General features: G+C 38.7%; 1 protein-coding gene across 5 annotated transcripts in view; it reads left to right on the plus strand.

The window, feature by feature from the left end:
- The window catches only part of Usp45 (ubiquitin specific peptidase 45), a 122385-nt gene that overhangs the window by 86336 nt on the left and 15896 nt on the right, over positions 1 to 20153 (plus strand). For all 5 annotated transcript variants that reach the window (XM_045155013.1, XM_045155011.1, XM_045155012.1 and 2 more), the window contains 4 exons: positions 4773 to 4854; positions 7599 to 7690; positions 11273 to 11329; positions 11661 to 11801. In XM_045155013.1, the coding sequence (XP_045010948.1) occupies positions 4773 to 4854; positions 7599 to 7690; positions 11273 to 11329; positions 11661 to 11801 (372 nt within the window). The remainder of the gene's footprint in view (positions 1 to 4772; positions 4855 to 7598; positions 7691 to 11272; positions 11330 to 11660; positions 11802 to 20153) is intronic.

Genomic DNA, 20153 nt, shown 5'->3' on the forward strand with positions numbered 1-20153 from the left:
ACATTAATGTGTTATACTTACTAACTCTGCTCAGACTCTTCTTTTTTTTAAAGTTATTATTTTAAATTTATTTTTTTATTGACAACTTCCACAATTGTAGACAATAACCCATGGTAATTCCCTCCTCATTGAAACTCCACTCTCCATCATACTCTTCTTTTTCTTTTAACCTAAATGTTTTAAAGCCCAGAACTTAACATTGAGATGTCATATATATAAACCAAAACTCATTTATTTTCTTCTTTAAAAAAATGTTTTATATTTATATAAAATGGATGCACCAGGGCCCCTAGCACTGCAAACAAACTCCAGACGTGTGTGCCCCCTTGTGCATCTGGCTAACATGTGTCCTGGGGAATCGAACCTGGGTCCTTTGGCTTTGCAGGCAAATACCTTAACCGCTAAGCCATCCCTCCAGCCCTCATTTATTTTCTTAATTTGATGAATTTCCTATTAATTAACTCTTGAACAGTCCAGAACAGGGAATATGTTTGTGGTTAGGATGCAATAAAAAAAGTGAAAAGTCTAAGCCAGGTATGGTGGCACACACCTTTAACACTAGCACTTGGGAGGCAGAGGTAGGAGGATCGCTGTGAGTTTGAGGCCACCCTGAAACTACATAGTAAATTCCCAGGTCAGCAGCCTGAACTAGAGTGAGACCCTACCTTGAAAATAAAAAAAGTAAAAAGTCTAGTACTTAAAACTTCATAAATAGTTGTTTTTACTTTTTTTGAAGCAAGATCATAGCTTTTTAGCTTTAGCTTGTGCAGTTTTGCATTTAGAATGTAGTAAATGCTTATAAAATCATTGAAAGTCTTACCTAAATTAGTAAAATGTTTAAGCTGTATAACAGTTGATTTCAAGGTCTCTATCTTTAGTTGCCTGAAAGGCTATTTGTAGCCATAGTAAATAATCAGTTAGCATTAATATATATTGGAGTTTTTCATTTAAGTGGATTAAGTATTTCTTCTGTATGGAATTTATACCACTCTAAGTCTCTATTTACTTATTTGGTAATTTTTTTAAAGCACAAAAGTTAACTTTACATTAGATAGTATCTAGATTATATCATTTCAAATTTAGTGAGTTTGGCGGGGCATGGTGGCACACGCCTTTCATCCCAGCACTCAGGAGGTAGAGGTAGGAGGATCACAGTGAGTTCAAGGCTACCCTGAGACTACAGAGTGAATTCCAGGTCAGCCTGAGCTGGAGTGAGACCCTACCTCGAAAAATGAAACAAAGCTACAACAAATTTAGTGAGTGTCAATTGGAGTGTTTTTTCAAAATTTAACAGATTTTAGGAAACATTTTGTTATTTGAATTTCTGTACTATCCAAATATATCCTAGGGACTGGGAATATAGCTCAATAGTACGGCACTTGCCTAATATGTGAAAGGCCCTAAATTCAGTCTTCAGAACTGCAAATAAATAAAATATGTTAGGAGGGTAATGTGGTAGGACTTACCTCATGCTTACTTTTATAATATACAATGAAAATATCACTTATAGGAAATATGAAGTAATTATAGGCCAGTTAATAAATGAAAGTTGGTTTCATAACTGTTGGTGGTACAGTCATTGAAAACTCATCCTGAATTATATATCTTATACAGGCCCTGTATGTGAATATACAATTTAAAGCATAATAGGAAACAGATTACCACTACCACTCCTCTCTGCTGCTGCCCCCATACTTTACCCCTAGTTAAACAGTTTAGCAGTGCTTTAGCGAGTAATGCATACGTTATCTATATATGTGTAAGTATTTCTGCATAAGTATGGAAGAGAGATTGCTGGACCAACAATCTATATGTCTGTGATTTTGAAAGATATTACTAAATTGCTCTTTGTAAGGGTTGTACAGTTTTCATGTCTGTCAACAACATACCATATAGGAGCAAATTCTGAATTCTTTTTTAAAGAAAAGTTATTTATTTATTTATTTGAGAGCAAAAGACACAGAGAGAAAGACAGATAGAGGGAGAGAGAGAATGGGCACGCCAGGGCTTCCAGCCTCTGCAAACGAACTCCAGACGCGTTCACCCCCTTGTGCATATGGCTAACGTGGGACCTGGGGAACTGAGCCTCGAACTGGGGTCCTTAGGCTTCACAGGCAAGCGCTTAACCGCTAAGCCATCTCTCCAGCCCCAAATTCTGAATTCTTGCCTGTATAGTTTTTAACATGCATTTCTCTTTTTGAATGAGGCTGATAGTTCACAAATATTGGAACTATATATAGTATGTCTTCTTACATGTACTAATTGTACATATATGCGTGTGTGTGTGTTTTCTGAAATTCTCTTTGATTTTTTTTTTCTTGTCTGAGTGTTAGGATCACCCTTTTAATTATCAATATTTTAAGTGTATGTAGTCAAGACCAGTTTTACTGCCCACTGTACTCCCTTCTAGAGTTTTCAGTGGTGTCCATGACTGTTCTCCACATTTGGTTTAACACTGGTATTTCCTTTCCTCCCATCAAAAAATAAAACCCAAAGCCAGACATGGGGTGCATACCTTTAATCCCAGAACTCAGCAGGCAAAGGTAGGAGGATTGCTATGAGTTCAAGGCCACCCTGAGACTACATAGTTAATTTCAGGTCAGCCTGGACCAGAGTGAGACCCTACCTCAAAAAAACTACACACATAAAAACAAAAACAAATCACCAAGTTGTTGATAGATGCCTAAATTTGGAGGGCAGATCAAAAAATTTGCAGTGCTGAGATCTATGCAGGCCCTCAGACAGTGGTTTCATATCATAAAACTTGTTTATAAGACTTAGGAAAAAAATATCTTTTGGGGCTGGAGAGATGGTTTAGCAGTTAAGGTGCTTGCTTACAAACCCTAAGGATCCATGTAAGCCAGATGGAACATGTGTCTGGAGTTTATTTGCAGTGGCTGGAGGCCTGGACACACCCATTCTCTTTGTCTTTCTGCTTCTCTCTCTCTCCTCCCTCCTTCTTCATTTCTCCCTCTGTCTCTCTCAAATAAATAAATAAAATATTGCCGGGCATGGTGGTACATGCATTTACTCAGGAGGCAGAGGTAGGAAGATCACCATGAGTTCAAGGCCACCCTTTTTTGTTTTGTTTTTTGAGGTAGGATCTCTGGCCCAGGCTGACCTGGCTGTATTTTTTAAATTTTTATTGTTTGAGGTAGGTTCTCGCTCTAGCCCAGGCTGACCTGGAAGTCGCTATGGAGTCTCAGACTGGCCTCAGACTTGCAGTGATCTTCCTACCTCAGGCTTCCAAGTGCTGAAATTAAAGGCATATGCCACCAGACCCGGCTTTATTTATTTTTATTCTATTTTTTGGTTATTCAAGGTAGAGTCTTACTCTAGCCCAGGCTGACCTGAAGTTCATTACCTAGTCTCAGGGTAGACTTGAACTTATGGCAGTCTTCCTACCTCTGCCTCCTGAGTGCTGGGATTAAAGGTGTACACCATCATTCCCAGCTTTATTTATTTATTTTTAAGTATTATTTATTTGCAAGGGGAGAGAGAGAATAGGTGTGGCAGGGCCTATAGCAACTGCAAATGAATTTCAGATGCATGTGCCACTTTGTGTATCTGGCTTTATATAGGTACTAGGGAATCAAACCAGGGTTCTTAGCCTTTTGAAGCAAGTACTTGTAACTGCTGAGCCATCACCCCAGCCCCCTTAAAAAAATTTTTTTTTCCTATCTTAAGGAATGCCAGGTTTGGTAGAAGAAAAAGAGCGAGAAAAAGAGAGGGAACAAACTTAGTCTAAACCTGTAAGAAAAGTTAAATTGAGCTGTGTGCTTTTGTATGCTGATTAAAAATACTTTAGGGGCTGGAGAGATGGCTTATCAGTTAAAGGCACTTTCTTACAAACCCTAACAGACTTAGTTCAATTTCCTAGTGCCTAAGTAAAGCCAGATGCATAAAGTGGTGCATGTGTCTGGAGTTTGTTTGCAGTGGCAAGAAGCCCTCCCTCTCTCTCTCAAATAAATAAATAGAAATATCTTAACAAATACTTAAGCCCAAGTGAGAGCCTAAACTGTAGAAATTTTCAGTCTTACCTATGAAAATTTAGAATAAAAAATTTTAGGAGGTTTTTTAAAATTAATTTATTTGAGAGAGGCAGACAGAGAATGGACTTGCCAGGGCCTCCAGCCACTGCAAACGAATGCCAGACGCATGTGACAACTTGTGAATCTGGTTTACGTGGGTCCTGGGGAATTGAACCAAGGTCCTTTGGCTTTGCAGGCAAATGTCTTGACCGCTAAGCCTTCAGCCCGCATTTTATGCATTTTTGTTTGTTTTTCAGACAGTCTTACTGGGTAGTCTAGGCTGGTCCTACCTCATAATTCTTTCCCCAGCCTCTCAAATGCGAGTATTACAGACATTATCCCACCAAACTCATGAAATTCTAAAATTGAATGATGGGACACACAGAATTTTTTAAAATTCAGATGTGTTAGTTTTAGACTAGGGAGCTGAAACTCACAGTTCTTTGCCATTCAAAAGTTCTTCCTTCCTCCCTCCCTCCCTTTCTTTCTTTCTTTAAAATATTTTTTGTTTGAGAGAGAGAGAATGGGCACATTAGGACCTTCAGCTGCTGCAAATGAACTCCAGACGCATGCATCACCTTGTGCTTTTGGCTTATATGGGTCCTGGGGAATGCTTTGGCTTTGCAGGCAAACACCTTAACTGCTAAGCCATCCCTTCAGCCTCTGGAAAGTTCTTTTAGTAAGAGGTAAATGTCTTTGTCAACTATTACTAGACTACATTTTCTTAATCTTGTTTTACAGAGAATACAAGCTAGCATTCTAAAAGCATTTAACAACCCAACTACTAAAACTGCTGATGATGAAACTAGAAAAAAAGTCAAAGGTATGTTAACTCTGTTAATTTTTTTTTTAAAACTAAAATAATTTATATTGAAAGTTTCCTTATAGGGAAAAACTGAGTATTATATGACCCATTATTTAAAGGGGTTACCTTAAAAGGAAGGTATATTTATGTCATGGGCTACAAGTGCTCTGATGGTTCATGGAAAGAGTTAGGATATAATTGTATGTGTTTTTAAATGAAACTAATATCACATATCTTGGCTGATACTGATGCCCTTATGTGGGATCTTCAAAGACTTTTGGCAGTAGCAGCCTCTCTGGGACATTATTTTGCTGTCTCATTATGATGTTTAGAGAAGCCTAGATAAAAGGCATCTAGACAAAAGGCTTCAGACTGTTGCAAAGAAACTTTATGGAAGAGACCACTGTGGTGAAGTGGTGCAGTGTGCCTGCGCTAGCATTTGCTCTCACCCATCATCAGCAAGCAAATCAGTGATAATCCAAACACTTGTATTTATAGATACTGCAATGTGGGTTTATAGCCTATACCAGTAGTAACTTACACTCTCACATATATATTCACTGTCAAGTGTATATTCTAGTATATTCTGTTAGTATGAAGTAATTTTAGAGACATTTGAAAGTGATGTTTTTTTTTCCTAACCTTTATAGTGTTGACAGCACAAGATTATGCATATATGCTTCAAAAGCCAATTACAATTAAGTGTTTATGATTTATAGTTTTGCTGGGCATGGTGGTACACACACCTTTAATTCCAGCACTTGAGAGGCAGAGGTAGGAAGATTGAGGTGAGTTTGAGACCAGCCTGGAACTACAGAGTTCCAGGTCAGCCTGGGCTAGAGTGAGACCCTACCTGGGGGGCGGGGGTAGGGGAGTGGAAGGGGAGAATCAAGTATGTTCTGCATTTTGTGTTGAGAGAGTGCCATCTAGTGTATGTTTAGAACAACTGCTGTATTTTTTTCCATTTCTGTGATTTTTCTAGTTTCAATCCTTTGTGACTTTTCATGGCAATCCTCCTATCTCTGCCTCCCAAATGCTGGGATTAAAGGCGTGTACCACCACTCCTGGCTCCGTGCGTGCGTGCATGTGTGTGTGTGTGTGTGTGTGTGTGTGTGTGTGTATTTAATGGAACATAGCATGTCTTGCTGCCACCGTAAAACAGTGATATGTGCAAACGTCAGCCTGCTCTGTCACTTAGGTCTTCAGGTAATGTTTAATAATTTTGACTGCTTTCAATGAAATTTGAAGACATTAAAACAGAGATGGTACTGGGTGTGGTGGTACACACCTTTAATCTTAGCACTCGGGAGGCAGAGGTGGGAGGATCGCCATGAGTTCAAGACCACCATGATATTACCTAGTGAATTCCAGGTCAGCCTGGGATAGAGTGAGACTCTACCTCAAAAAACCAAAAAAAAAAAAAAAAAACCCCAAACAAAAACAAAAACAAAAAAAAACCCAGAGATGGTGAATAGATGTGTTAATATACTTTGTCTCATGGTTTATTAAGCAAACTTTCAAATTTCTGTTAACTAGAAGAATAACATAATGCACCTACTTTTACCTGTCACCTAACCAATGACATTTGTAGCCTGTTATGTTTAGTTTATTTTTCCCAACCCCAGATATTTTTTCTTTTTTTTCCAGATTTTTTAAAAAAGCAAGCCATGAGCATAATTTCCCTTGATTTATAAGTAATTTATGAAGAAAATAAGTTTAACTTTTACAAACATCACCCAGCATGTATGTGCATATTTGTTTATATGTTATTAACTGCCTGTGTTCATTTACACTATGATGCATTTACTTGTCTTTTACAACTCTTCTGTAGCTATGTTTCTGGCATCTTTAGCCTTGAAAGCATACAATTCTTCCCCATTATTATTACTATTATTATTATTATTATTTTGGTCTACTATTAGCTAAGAGTGATTTGGGACACACCTGAAGCATGGTAGTATAAGTATTGTTCTCTTTATTTTATCTCTTAAGAATTACTTCTTGGATATCATGGCATTTACAGTCATATTCCATCTACGAAATTGTAAAGGCAAAAAACATTACGACACTGTGCCGGGCTTGGGGGGGGGGGGTAGTGCTGAGGAAGGACCAGGCCCGCTGGTTCCTCCCAAGGGGTTGAGGAGGAGGATGAGTGTCAATGGCCAGGAACAAACCACCGAGCCGGGAGTCTTACTGAAGCAGGAAGTCACTTTATTGTTACAGGTGGTTGCCTATATAGTGTTGAGAACAAGGGTGGGGATTCTAGGATGGGGGGAGAGGTAAGGGCCAATAGTATACCACAACTTTTGAGACGATTGGTTCTAAGCATGCGGGCAGGAACTCTTAACTTCCTATGCGGAAGTAGCAGGCCAGAGGCCATTTGGCGTCCTGCTGAGTCATAGCTGGCTGGAGGCAGATGCCAAACTCCAAGCTAGGCTTAGGAAGTTCTACTAGGCCTCGTGTCCAGGCCTTTCATGGCCCAACAACACCATATAATAAAATATATTATTAATCATAATGTAGAAAAAATGTCTTATCCAGGTTACTTTTTTTGTTTGTTTGATTTTTTTTCAAGGTAAGCTATCACTCTAGCCCAGGCTGACTTGGAATTCAATATGTGATCTCAAACTCATAGCGATCCTCCTACCTCTGCCTCCTGAGTGCTGGGATTAAAGGCATGTGCCACCATATCCAGCTCCAGTTACTTTTGAATAAACAAGTAATAACATGAACATTGTTGGTTAAGAGTATGATTTTTACAGCCTATGGAAAAGAAGGTGTGAAAATGAACTTCATAGATCGGATCTTTATTGGTGAATTAACTAGCACAGTCATGTGTGAAGAATGTACAAACGTAAGTACTTTGGAATTCACTTACGGAATACATTTTAATCACATCACTTTTTTTGATTCCTTTATTTGGTTTCAAGTGTGCAAGTCTTTATTGATAGATACAAGTAGATAAAATTAGGACATGAAAGTGATTTGATAAGTAAGTAAACTTACTTTTTTTTTGAGGTAGGGTCTCACTCTAGCCCAGGCTGACCTGAAATTCACTAGGTAGTCTCAGGGGGGGCTCAAACTCACAGCAATCCTCTTACCTGTGCTTCCTGAGTGCTGGAATTAAAGGCATGCACTACCATGCCCGGCTAAACTTACTTTTAATACTATATAAGAAGGAACAATTAAGATTCCCATTATTTGTTTCATACCATTTAAAGAACATTGATGATCTCTAAAAATTATCAGTTTTATATAAATGAACTGTTTCTTTTACAAAACTTGAGTCTTGTCTGGGCTCAAAGATGTTAAAACCTAGCACATAAGACCCCTTACTAAAGGTAGAAAGACATGCAATATATACTACATTGGTAACAGCCATCAATTGCAGCAAAGAACATTGCTGTAACAATCAAATGTGTAATTACAGAGTATAGCAACCTGAGCATCACCAAACAAAGCCCACATACATCTGTAGCACTCAGTGCTGCTATTCAGTTTCTAACTTAAAGCAACCAATGAGAACTAAGGACCCAGGTTCGATTCCCCAGGACCCACATAAGCCAGATACACAAGGGGTCACATGCATGTGGAGTTCATTTGCAGTGGCTGGAGGCTATGGCACACCCATTCTCTCTTTCCCTCTAACTACCTCTTCCTCTCTCTCTCAAATAAATAAAGTGTGTGTGTATGTGTGTGTGTGTATATATATATATATATATATATATTTAAACAAAAGAAGACCAACAAGGGCTACAGATTGAGTTCCAGGTCAGCCTGAGATAGAATGAGACACTGCCTCAAAAACAAAGGAGGGGGGTGGCAAATAGAAGTAGAGACATGGCTCAATGGTTATTCCTCAGTACCCACATAAAACCAGATGTACAAAGTACTTTTGTGTCTGCAGTCTTTTGGCAGTGGCAGGAGGCCCTGGCATACTATATTACTCTCTTTCTGTTTGCTTCTTTCTTTCTCTCTTTTTCACAAATAAATAAAAATGTTTTTTAAAAATAGTTTTTAAAAATATGACAAAAGTTTAAGCCTATCAACATAACCATATCCTTTCAGAAATATTTTTACACTTAGGCTTCCATGGCAAATGCCTTAACTGCTAGGCCATTTCCCCAGCTCAGCGCTTGTTGGTCCTGAACTCACAGTGCTTCTGTAACTTCAGCCTCCCCAGTGCTGGGTATAAAGGTGTGTGCTGCCATGCCTGTGTGGCTCACTTTTCTCAGAGTTTATTGGTAAAAGCTTAAAAAAAGGTGGGGGGAGAGAGGCTAGGGTAATTGCTCAGTGGTTAAAGGCACTTAACTTGCAAAGCCTGATGGCCCAGGTTTGATTCCCCAGTTATTTTATGTTATCACATTATTTCTATTGGAATTACATTTGAGACATTGGTATGTAGCATGATTGTTCCATGAAGTAGTGTATGAGTCTGAAGTTAATTTGTACTAGCAAGAGGCACTAACATGCCCATTCTTTCTCTCTCTCAAATAAATAAAAGTGTATTTAAAAATTTTTTTTTTCTCGGGCTGGAGAGATGGCTTAGCGGTTAAGCGCTTGCCTGTGAAGCCTAAGGGCCCCGGTTCAAGGCTCGGTTCCCCAGGTCCCACGTTAGCCAGATGCACAAGGGGGCGCACGCGTCTGGATTTCATTTGCAGTGGCTGGAAGCCCTGGCGCGCCCATTCTCTCTCTCCCTCTATCTGTCTTTCTCCCTATGTCTGTCGCTCTCAAATAAATAAAAAATGGAAAAAAAAATTAAAAAAAATTTTTTTCTCAATTTTTATTAACATTTTCCATGATTATAAAAAATATCCTATAGTAATACCCTCCCCCCCCACTTTCCCCTTTGAAATTCCATTCTCCACCATATTTCTTCCCCATCTTCAGTCAGTCTCTCTTTTATTTTGATGTCATGAGCTTTTCCTCCTCTTATGATGGTCTTGTGTAGGTAGTGTCAGGCACTGTGAGGTCATGGATATTCAGACCATTCTGTGTCTGGAGGAGCATGTTGTAAGGAGTCCTACCCTTCCTTTGCTCTTACATTCTTTCTGCCACCTCTTCCGCATTAGACCCTGAGCCTTGGAAGGTGTGATCGAGATGTTACTCAGTACTCCAGTCACTTCTTTCCAGCACTATGATACCTTCTGAGTCATCCCAAGGTCACTTCCATCTGAAAAGAGAAGATTCTCTACCCAAAGTGAGAGTAGCATTAATATAAGGGTATGAATATTAAGAGAAGTGCTTTCTGGGGAGTTTGATAAGCATAGTATATACATTTTTCCAGACATCAGCAGATGTTACACCCCAAAGGGCTCATGACTACCCCTGTGTTAAGTTTTCAGTATCAGGGATGTATTCCCTCCCATGGAGCAGGCCTCCAGTCCAATTGGAGGGCAGTTGGTTTCCACCATGACAGACGTGCCACTATTGCACCCGTTGGCTCATTTGGCCTGCCTGGCCAATTATAAGGCTTGCAGTGTCCACTGTTGATTATCTTCACTGGTGGTATCTCTTTCTCCCATTGAACTACATGTAGAATGGCTTCTTCCAGCTTTCTGTCAGCTGGCCTACATGGAGGAGGTTATCAGCTCAGTTCCAGCAGGATTTCTCAGTGGCCTTGCAACCCAAGTATGTGGAGTCTTCAGCAATAGGGTCTTACCATGTATCCCTGGTGGGAAACCAAGGGCCTTGGCAATGGTCTATAATGTTTTGGGGGCATCTGGGACCTCCCTGGCCAACAACTCAATGGAGGTATCCCATCCCTGGCACTGAAAATTTTCTAACAACGATCTATGGCTCCTGAGTGTTCCATTATCCGAAACCAGAGGATTCCAAATGATTTATTTGCATCCTCTTAGATTTTGGTTAGCCCTTGGTATGTAGCATGATTGTTCCATGAAGTAGTGTATGAGCCTGGAGTTAATTTGTACTAGCAAGAGGCACTAACATGTCCATTCTTTTTCTCTCGCAAATAAATAGAAGTATATTTTTTAAAAGCTCCAATGTCTAGCTTTCCTATCTCATAATAAATTTTCTGGCCTTCTCTAGTCTCATAAAAACACTTATTATTTTATTTTAAGTATATTCATTATACTTAATATTGTATATTATATTTTAATATATAATTATTATTATATTTATATCTTTTTCTAGCCTGTCATGTTGAAATACCAGTGTGATAATACAGTTTTACTTAAAGTTCTAGAATATTGAGCATAGAGGTTAATTTCTTTCTTACATATAGGTACAGAGTATCTTCCATAAGGGAATTTTCCTAAGGAATCTATAAAACAATCAGGCTCTATGCTTTTTAACATTTCATATTTTGTTTTAACTAAATGTTTTAAGTTGCTTTTGAAGTTCCTTTGAATGTTTACAAAAGTACATATCTGTATTAGAATTCTAACTGAAGCTCTCAATTTGTTTTCTTAAGATCTCCACCATGAAAGATCCCTTCATTGATATTTCACTGCCTATTATAGAAGAAAGGGTAAGTACAAAAAAGTAATTCTGTGAAAATCATTTGTCCACTCATTAATTTAAATACTTGTTGACCATATTATTAGGACCTCAGAGTCGTTGTTCTTTACACAGAATTGAATTTGTATAATATTATTAATATTGGGTATGTGCATATGTTCATAAAGAATATGTAGTTCTTACTCTGCAGGGATTAAATCCTTATGTTTTATATTTTCAGAATTAATGTTAAGAAAATTATATTTTATATTTCTAGTAAGTTCAAAATTTTAAAATGTTATGTCCAGAATTTATTTCCTAAGATTGTTTTTTTAATATATATATATATATGTATGGTGTAGGCTTCAAAACCTGTACTCTTGGGGAAGATAAATAAATATAGAAGTTTACAGGAGGCAGATCGTGATTCCAGAGGCACTGTTTCTATAGAGAATACCCATCAGGACAGAGCTGCCAAGAAGCACTCCCCATCTAAGGAGAAGGTAGGACAGTTGTCCGTGTGTGGTATGGAAGGACAGGGAGGTATGTTTTCTAAATACAGTTTTAAATGTATTTTATTTTATTTATTCACAAGGAAAGAGTTGGGGGGGAGAGAATATATGGGTGTGCCATGGTCTCTAGCTGCTGTAAATGAACTCCAGATGCATATGCCACTTTGTGCATCTGGCTTTATGTAGATAATAGGAAATTGAACCTGGGTTGTCAGGCTTTGCAGGCAAGCACCTTAATGGCTAAGCCATCTTACCAGCCCTCTAAATACTTTTTATTTATTTATTTACTTATTTGGGAGAAAAAGGCAGAGAGAGAGAAAATGGGTGTGCCAGGGCCTGTAGCCACTGCAAATGAACTCCCCACACATGTACCACCTTGAGCATCTGGCTTACATGGGTACTGGAGAATCAAACCTAGGTCCTTATGCTTTACAGGAAAGCACCTTGACTGCTAAACTCTCTCTCTCCAGCCCCTCTAAATACTTTTTTTTTTCTAAATACTTTTAATAAGAAAAATTTTAAAACATGAAGAAAAAAATTTTAAACTAGGAAAAGCAGTCTATTAACTCCCATGCTTCTGTTTTTCAGCTTTATGATTAGTAATTAATATAGTTACAATTAAATAGTCCTAGTTAACATATAATTCATGAACAATCATGTTTTTCTGTATGTATCGCACTCTCCCATTTCCCCTTACCTTGGATTATTTTGCATTTATTGTAATAATAGTATAATAATAATAATAATAAACCATATACTCAACAGTGTGTGTGTGCAAGTTACTCTTAGTGGCTGGTGGTAGAGTTAAGTGGTAGAGCACTTTGCCTAGCATGATCATGGCCTGAGTTCAGCCAGCACAGCACAGAAATTAAAAATAGTGATGCTTGTTGTAGAAACATTGCACTGATACCACTTCAATGTCTGAAATTATTAACCTCTTAGTAACACCGAGCATTCAATCATTATTAAAAATTCTGAAGCCGGGCGTGGTGGCGCACGCCTTTAATCCCAGCACTCGGGAGGCAGAGGTAGGAGGATCGCTGAGAGTTCGAGCCCACCCTGAGACTACAGAGTGAATTTCAGGTCAGCCTGAGCCAGAGTGAGACCCTACCTTGAAAAACAAAAAACAAAACAAACAAACAAAAAAAAAAATTCTGAAAGTGGGCTGGAGGGATGGCTTAGCAGTTAAGCACTTGCCTGTGAAGCCTAAGGACCCCAGTTCAAGGCTCGATTCCCCAGGACCCACGTTAGCCAGATGCACAAGGGGGTGCACATGGCCATTCTTTCTATCTGCCTTTCTCTCTTCTCTGTCACTCTCAAATAAATAAATAAAAATAAACCAAAAAAAAATTTTAAAAATTCTGAAAGTGCCTCATGAATTTTTAGTGTTTGCTTTTAAAATTTGAAGTTTGGATCTAAAACAGGTCTAGTGGATTGGAACTGATTTTTGTTCCTCTTAATTCTTTATAAGATATCAGTTCCCTCTTGACTCTGCTTTTGCATTTATTTGTTGAAGAAATGAGATCCTTTTATCAGCGTCTCCCACATTCAGTACTCATTCATCTTACTCTTGTGTTCCCATGGCTCATGTTTCTTTCATTTTCTCTCTACAGCCCTTAGGCCCAGAGGCCAAATTAGGTTTGGCTTTAATTGTACATTTAGCTTTTGGCAGAACAAATTTTAGCCAGGTATGACTTACCCTAGTACATGGGAAGCAGAGGCAGGAGGGTTCTTAGTTCAAAGCCAACATGAGCACATAGCAAGTTTTGAGCTACATGTTGAGACCCTGTCTTCAAAACGAACAAAATGAGAGGGAGAGAGACTTTTCAGTGGTATATATTCTTATCAAGCAGGGACACAGAATATTTAATGTCTCTCATTCCGTGCTACTACTGGCCCATTGACAACCATTTTTATAGGTAACATTATTTTATTGGTGACATATCTAGTTGCTGAATTATCCCATTACAATGAAAGAAATCAGGTGGAAAGATAGCTCAGTGGTTAAGGCACTTGCCTACAAAGCCTAATAAGCCAGGCTCAATTCCCCAGGACCCACGTAAAGTCAGATGCACAAAGTGGTACATACATCTGGAGTTTGTTTGCAGTGGTTGGAGGCCCTGATGTGCCCATTCTCTTTGTCACTCTTTTTTCTCTCTCTGCTTGCAAATAAATAAAACATTTTTTTTTGTTAAAATTATTTATTTATTTGAGAGCAACAGACACAGAGAGAAAGACAGAGGGAGGGAGAGAGAGAGAGAATGGGCGCGCCAGGGCTTCCAGCCTCTGCAAACGAACTCCAGACGCATGCGCCCCCTTGTGCATCTGGCTAACGTGGGACCTGGGGAAGCGAGCCTCGAACCGGGATCCTTAGGCTTCACAGGCAAGCACTTAACCGCTAAGCCATCTCTCCAGACCATTTTTTTAAAAAGAAATGAAATCAATTTGAGTTTTTATTTCAGTAAGGAAAACCCTTTTTAGATGAAATGATTTGTGCTGATTTGGCAAATTGACATATGTAAAATTTAATTTACTCTATTAGAAGGCTTTTAAGTGGCAAAACCACAGAAAGGATAGTATTTGTGTTTTCTTGTTACTTATTTTTGTTTCCTGAAACATGGTTTTGCTATGTTGTAGCCCTGAACTTGCTATTTAGTTCAGATTTGTAGTTGTCTGTTTAGTTCAACCTCCTTAGGGCTGAGATTATAGGTATATACCACCATGCCTGGTCAGAACACATTTTCTTTAAATAAAATCTGTCTTATTTCTGCTTCATAAGATATTTAGGGCAGCTAAATATATTGGAGTATATGTTTCAAATAATGTAAAGTAGAGGCACTTGTATTGAAACCTCTTATGGCACTTTAAATTTTGAAGCACTCCTAACACAATGGCTATTGAATATGATATATAATGATTTTAAAATATTACATGTGGGGCTAGAGAGGTGGCTTAGCAGTTAAGGCATTTGCCTGCAAAGCCAAAGGATCCCAGTTCAATTCTCCAGGACCCACGTAAACCAAATGCACAAGGGGGCGCATGCATTTGGAGGTCTTTTGCAATGGCTGGAGGCCCTAGTGCACCCATTTTCTCTCTCTCTCTCTCTCTCTCTCTCTCTCTCTCTCTCTCTCTGTGTGTGTGTGTCTGTGTCTCTGCCTCTGTCTCTCAAATAAATAAATAATATTTAAAAAATTACATGTGATGATTTTTTTTCCTTAGGTTTAAAAGGGTAACTTCTGTCATTAGACCATAATAGTTCAAATAGATCTGTTATCTAAATAATGCTTACTACACAGAACTTTTCAGGAACTAAAAAAATGCAGCTATGATATGGGGACACAATCTGTAGTTCAAACATGGATAGCAACCACAATGCTTATACTGAACAAACTGATTTATTCTTTATTGACTTTTTGCATATAATGGTAGAATTCAAATTACTTTTATTATTATTATTATGTTTTAGTTCATGGGAGAGCAGAAAGTTTACATATGTTTCTAAACTTAAAAACATAGCTGTCAGAATTTTAAATTGCTGTATTTAAGATGAAAAAAGTTAAATGGAAGAAATGTGTTTTACTCATTAGAAAATGCATGTTTAGAAGTAATTTTCCAGTAATTTCACTAGTTATCAAATCATTTTGTCGAAAGAATCAGAATGACTCAGTGGTTCCCAATTTCAGGACTAATTTTATAAAGATAAATGAAATCTTAGGGCTGGGGACATAGTTCAGCCATTAAATATGCTTGCTTGTAAACCCTGCCAGCCTGGGTTCAATTCCCCAGCATCCATGTAGGACTGAGAAGACATATATTTGCAGTGGCAAGAATCCCTGGTATGCATACACACATGTGCATGCATATATACACACACTGCACATAAATAAAAATTTTTAAAAATTCTTGTTAATCTTGATAATAAAGCTAGCAATAAGGGTATAACATTATATTATATTATCTCATGGCTGTCTTGGCTTTGATCTGCTAATGTGTCTATCAGAGACAGAAGCTCCTTCCATCTTCTACAATTATAATACATGTCCAAGCATTGTTAGTAAATTGTTGAGTTTTATATCTCTTCCCTTTGCTAAATCATGCTACAGTTTCCTCCTAAAGTCTTACAAAATTAAATATGGGGCTGGAGAGATGGCTTAGCAGTTAAGCCACTTGCATGTGAAGCCTAAGGATCCAGGTTCGATCCTACAGTACCCACAAAAGCCAGATGCACAAGGTGGGGCATGCATCTGGAGTTCATTTGCAATGACTAAAGGCCCTGGTGCACCCATATTCTTTCTCTCAAGTTAATAAATAAGTAAAATATATAAAAATTAATAGGAAGAATAATAAAAGCAATATATAATAAGAATAAGCTGAGAATTTCATGCTTTCACATTGGGAGATATTATCACTGATTACTTTTGGGAAAAAAGGGAATTTTCTTTGAGGCACAAAATAAAATTCAGTTAAAGAAAACACTCTAAAACTTATATGTGTTACTTCTAGCTTGAATATAGAAAAATGTTATTAAAAATGGCAAATGTGTAAACAGTAAATATTCACAAGGTAAATGGCTTGTTATAAATGGGCTCCATGGGCTGTAGAGATGGCTTAGCGGCTAAGGATCATGCCTTTGAAGCCTAAGGACCCAGGTTCAATTCTCTAGGTCCCTTGTAAGCCAGATGCACAATGGTGGCACATGCATCTAAAGTTTGTTTGCAGTGGCTAGAGGCCCTGGCATGCCCATTCTCTCTTTCTCTCTCCTTCTCTCTCTCTGTCTCTAATAAATTAAAAAAGGGGTGGGGGACTCCAAGAGGTAAACTCTATGAAGTCTTGTTTTAGTAGGCTGTTCTTTCTTTCTCTTCCTTCCCCACAACAGGTTTTTAAAAAATGGTGTCTATTGAGTAAATGTAGAAACTACAGTCTCAGATGATTATCTCTTTTTAAAAAAAATATTTTATTTTGCTGGGCATGGTGGCGCATGCCTTTAATCCCAGCACTCAGGAGGCAGAGATAGGAGGATCGCTGAGAGTTCGAGGCCACCCTGAGACTACAGAGTAAATTCCAGGTCAGCCTGGGCTAGAGTGAGACCCTACCTTGAAAAACAAAAAAAAAAAATTATTTTTTAAATTTTTATTTATTTATTTGACGAAGGAGAGAGAAAGAATGAATATGTGCACACCAGGGCTTTCAGCTACTGCAAACGAACTCCAGATATGTGCACCCCTTGTTCATCTGGCTAATGTGGGTCCTGGGGAATCGAACCTGGGTCCTTTGGCTTTGCAGGCAAATGCCTTAACCATCCCTCCATCCCAGTTATCTCTCTTTAGTATATTTACCTAGTTGTTAGGTCAGAAAGAAATCTAGAGGTCTATTTTTCTGGACCATTTCAACAGGTAAGTGTGTAAGTTTCATTACAGAAGCAGTGCCTATGTAACCTTTGTTGTACTTTCCATTATTGAAGTTATATTCAAAAGACCATGTTCCTCTTATCTTTTTGGAAGAATTTAGAAAGTTTCAATTTTCATTTTCTTTTAAGACTAGCCAGGTCTTTTTACTGAAACATATTTAAAGAATAGACTTGTGGAAGAGTGTGTGCTTCACATGTATGAAGCCCCATGTTCCATCCTCAGCACCAAAAACATAAAAGGATTTGATAACTGACTGAGGTAATGTATGCTTTGTCACAGTTTACTTGGAAGGCTGAGAGGCAGGAGGATCACTTGCACCTAAAAGTTTGAGGCCCACCAAGGAAAATAATAGAGACCTGATCTCAAAGTTTGTTTTGTTTTGTTTTGTTTTGTTTTTAAGACAACTCTGTATGTTAGAGTATTTTATCCGGCTTTATAATTTTTTTCCTAGGGGCCAAATTTCTCATAGTAGCATGGTGCAAAAATACCTGAGAATTTGGCAACTTGTTTCTATTTACTATTTTGTTGTTGTTGTTTTCAAGGTAGAGTCTCACTGTAGCCCCTGCTGACCTGGAATTCACTAAGTAGTCTCAGGGTGGCCTTGAACTCATGGTGATCCTCCTACCCCTGCCTCCTGAGTGCTGGGATTAAAGGCCTGCGTCACCATTCCCGGTCTTATGTATTTATTTATTGCTTATTTTTATTTATTTATTTGAGAGTGACAGATAGAGAAAAAGAGAGAGAGAGAGAGAGAGAGAGAGAGAGAGGGAGAATGGATACGCCAGGGCCTCCAGCTCCTGCAAACAAACTCCAGATGTGTGTGCCCCTTGTGCATCTGCCTAATGTGGGTCCTGGGGAATCGAGCCTTGAACCAGGCTCCTTAGGCTTCACAGGCAAGTGCTTAACCGCTAAGCTATCTCTCTAGCCCTTTTTTGGTTATTTTAAGGTAGAGTCTCACTGTAGCTCAGGCTGACCTGGAATTCACAATGTAGTCTCAGGGTGGCCTCGAATTCATGGTAAGCCTCCTACCTCTGCCTCCCAAGTGCTGCAATTAAAGGCATGCGCCACCACACCCATCCATGTAAATGTTTTGAAAGATTGAATTGACAAGATACATGGAGTTTGTAATTTTCAAGTCCAAGTCAAAGTTACAAGGATATTTTTACCATATGGTATTGGATCATAATCTTCCACTGTGATCCCCCTCCCCCGCAGTGTCAGGGATCAAATCCAGGACCTTACAGATGCTATACAGCAACTGTACCATTGAACTACCTCCTTGCTGGCCATTGGTTTTCTTTGAGACAGGATCTCACTAGACAACTCAGGATGACCTCAAACTCTTGATCCTTTTGCCTCAGCCTCCCCAGTACTGGTGTTACTGGCCTGCACCATCATGCCTGCCTCCCTAGGGAATTTTAAAAAGCTCAAGAAAAATACATTTCTTCTTTGAACATTTTCATTTGTCATATACTTTAAAGATTTAAAATAGACTTTCTCCTTACTACTTAGTATTTGTGACAAAAACAAAAGCTCCTTGTAGCTTTTAAAATAAATGGAATTTGCTGGGTGTGGTGGCACACACTTTTTAATAGCCTTTAATCCCAGTACTTGGGAGGCAGAGGTAGGAGGATCTCTGTGAGTTCAAGGCCACCCTGAGACTACATAATGAATTCCAGGTCACCCTGGGCTAGAGTAAGACTCTTATCTGGAAAAACAAACAAACAAAAAAAAAGGAATTTATGTTACTATTTATTTTGAAGATTTGAAGACTCTGTGTTTCTAGAGCCTTGCTCAGTATTTACCCATGAATGGTGTTTAGTGAGACCCATGTGATCGTCCCTATAGAAACTGCCAGTAACAGTAGCTGATAGATAATTTTTTTTAAAAATATTTTTTGTTCATTTTTTTTTAAATTTATTTGAGAGCGACAGACACAGAGAGAAAGACAGATAGAGGGAGAGAGAGAATGGGCACGCCAGGGCTTCCAGCCTCTGCAAACGAACTCCAGATGCGTGCGCCCCCTTGTGCATATGGCTAACGTGGGACCTGGGGAACCGAGCCTCGAACCGGGGTCCTTAGGCTTCACAGGCAAGCACTTAACCGCTAAGCCATCTCTCCAGCCCCGATAGATAGTTCTTGACACAGATTCCTGTGGGCCTGACTATTCTTTAAGCTGTTTTGTTTTTTGCTTCATTTAGTCACCAAGACAAACCACTGTGATAGCAACTTCTGTCTTGTAGGTACGGAAATTAGAATACAGAGATGTTAATTAATTTCCCCAATGTCATGAAGCTAGTTAATGATAAGATCTGAATTTGAACCCAGGCAGCCTAGTTATAGAATCATGCTCTTCTACCCTGTATTCTCTCTCCTTTTATGGAATTTTAATTATTCTTTCAAAACAGTCTTACAATGTTTGGTCCTAATTTATATTATAAACTTAAAGAGAATATTTTTAGTCAATTAAATCTAAATCAGGGCTGGAGAGATGACTTAGCAGTTAAGGCGCTTGCCTGTGAAGCCTAAGGACCCATGTTCTATTCTCCAGATCCCATGTTAGCCAGATGCACAAAGGTGAGGCAAGCACAAGGTCACACATGCCCACTTGGTGGTGCAAGCATCTGAAGTTTGATTGCAGTGGCTGAGGCCCTGGCACGCCAATTCCTTCTCTCTCAAAAATAAAAAAAAGTAAAAAGCAAAACATAAAATCTAAATCATATATCCATCAATCAAAAAAACAAGAATGGGACTGTGTACTTTAATATTTCAACAGGAACAGGGGACGGATAAAATGGTCCTGTGCTAGAGCTGAGGCTGCTGCTCATTGAGAAAGTTTTTGCCTGGCCTGGTCAAAATTCCCACTGTTGGACTAGAGAGATGGCTTAGCTGTTAAGGTGTTTGCCTGTGAAGGCTAAGGACCCAGGTTCAATTA

The sequence above is a fragment of the Jaculus jaculus genome, chromosome 7 (genome assembly GCF_020740685.1).
Source record: "Jaculus jaculus isolate mJacJac1 chromosome 7, mJacJac1.mat.Y.cur, whole genome shotgun sequence".
Taxonomy (NCBI): Eukaryota; Metazoa; Chordata; class Mammalia; order Rodentia; family Dipodidae; genus Jaculus; species Jaculus jaculus.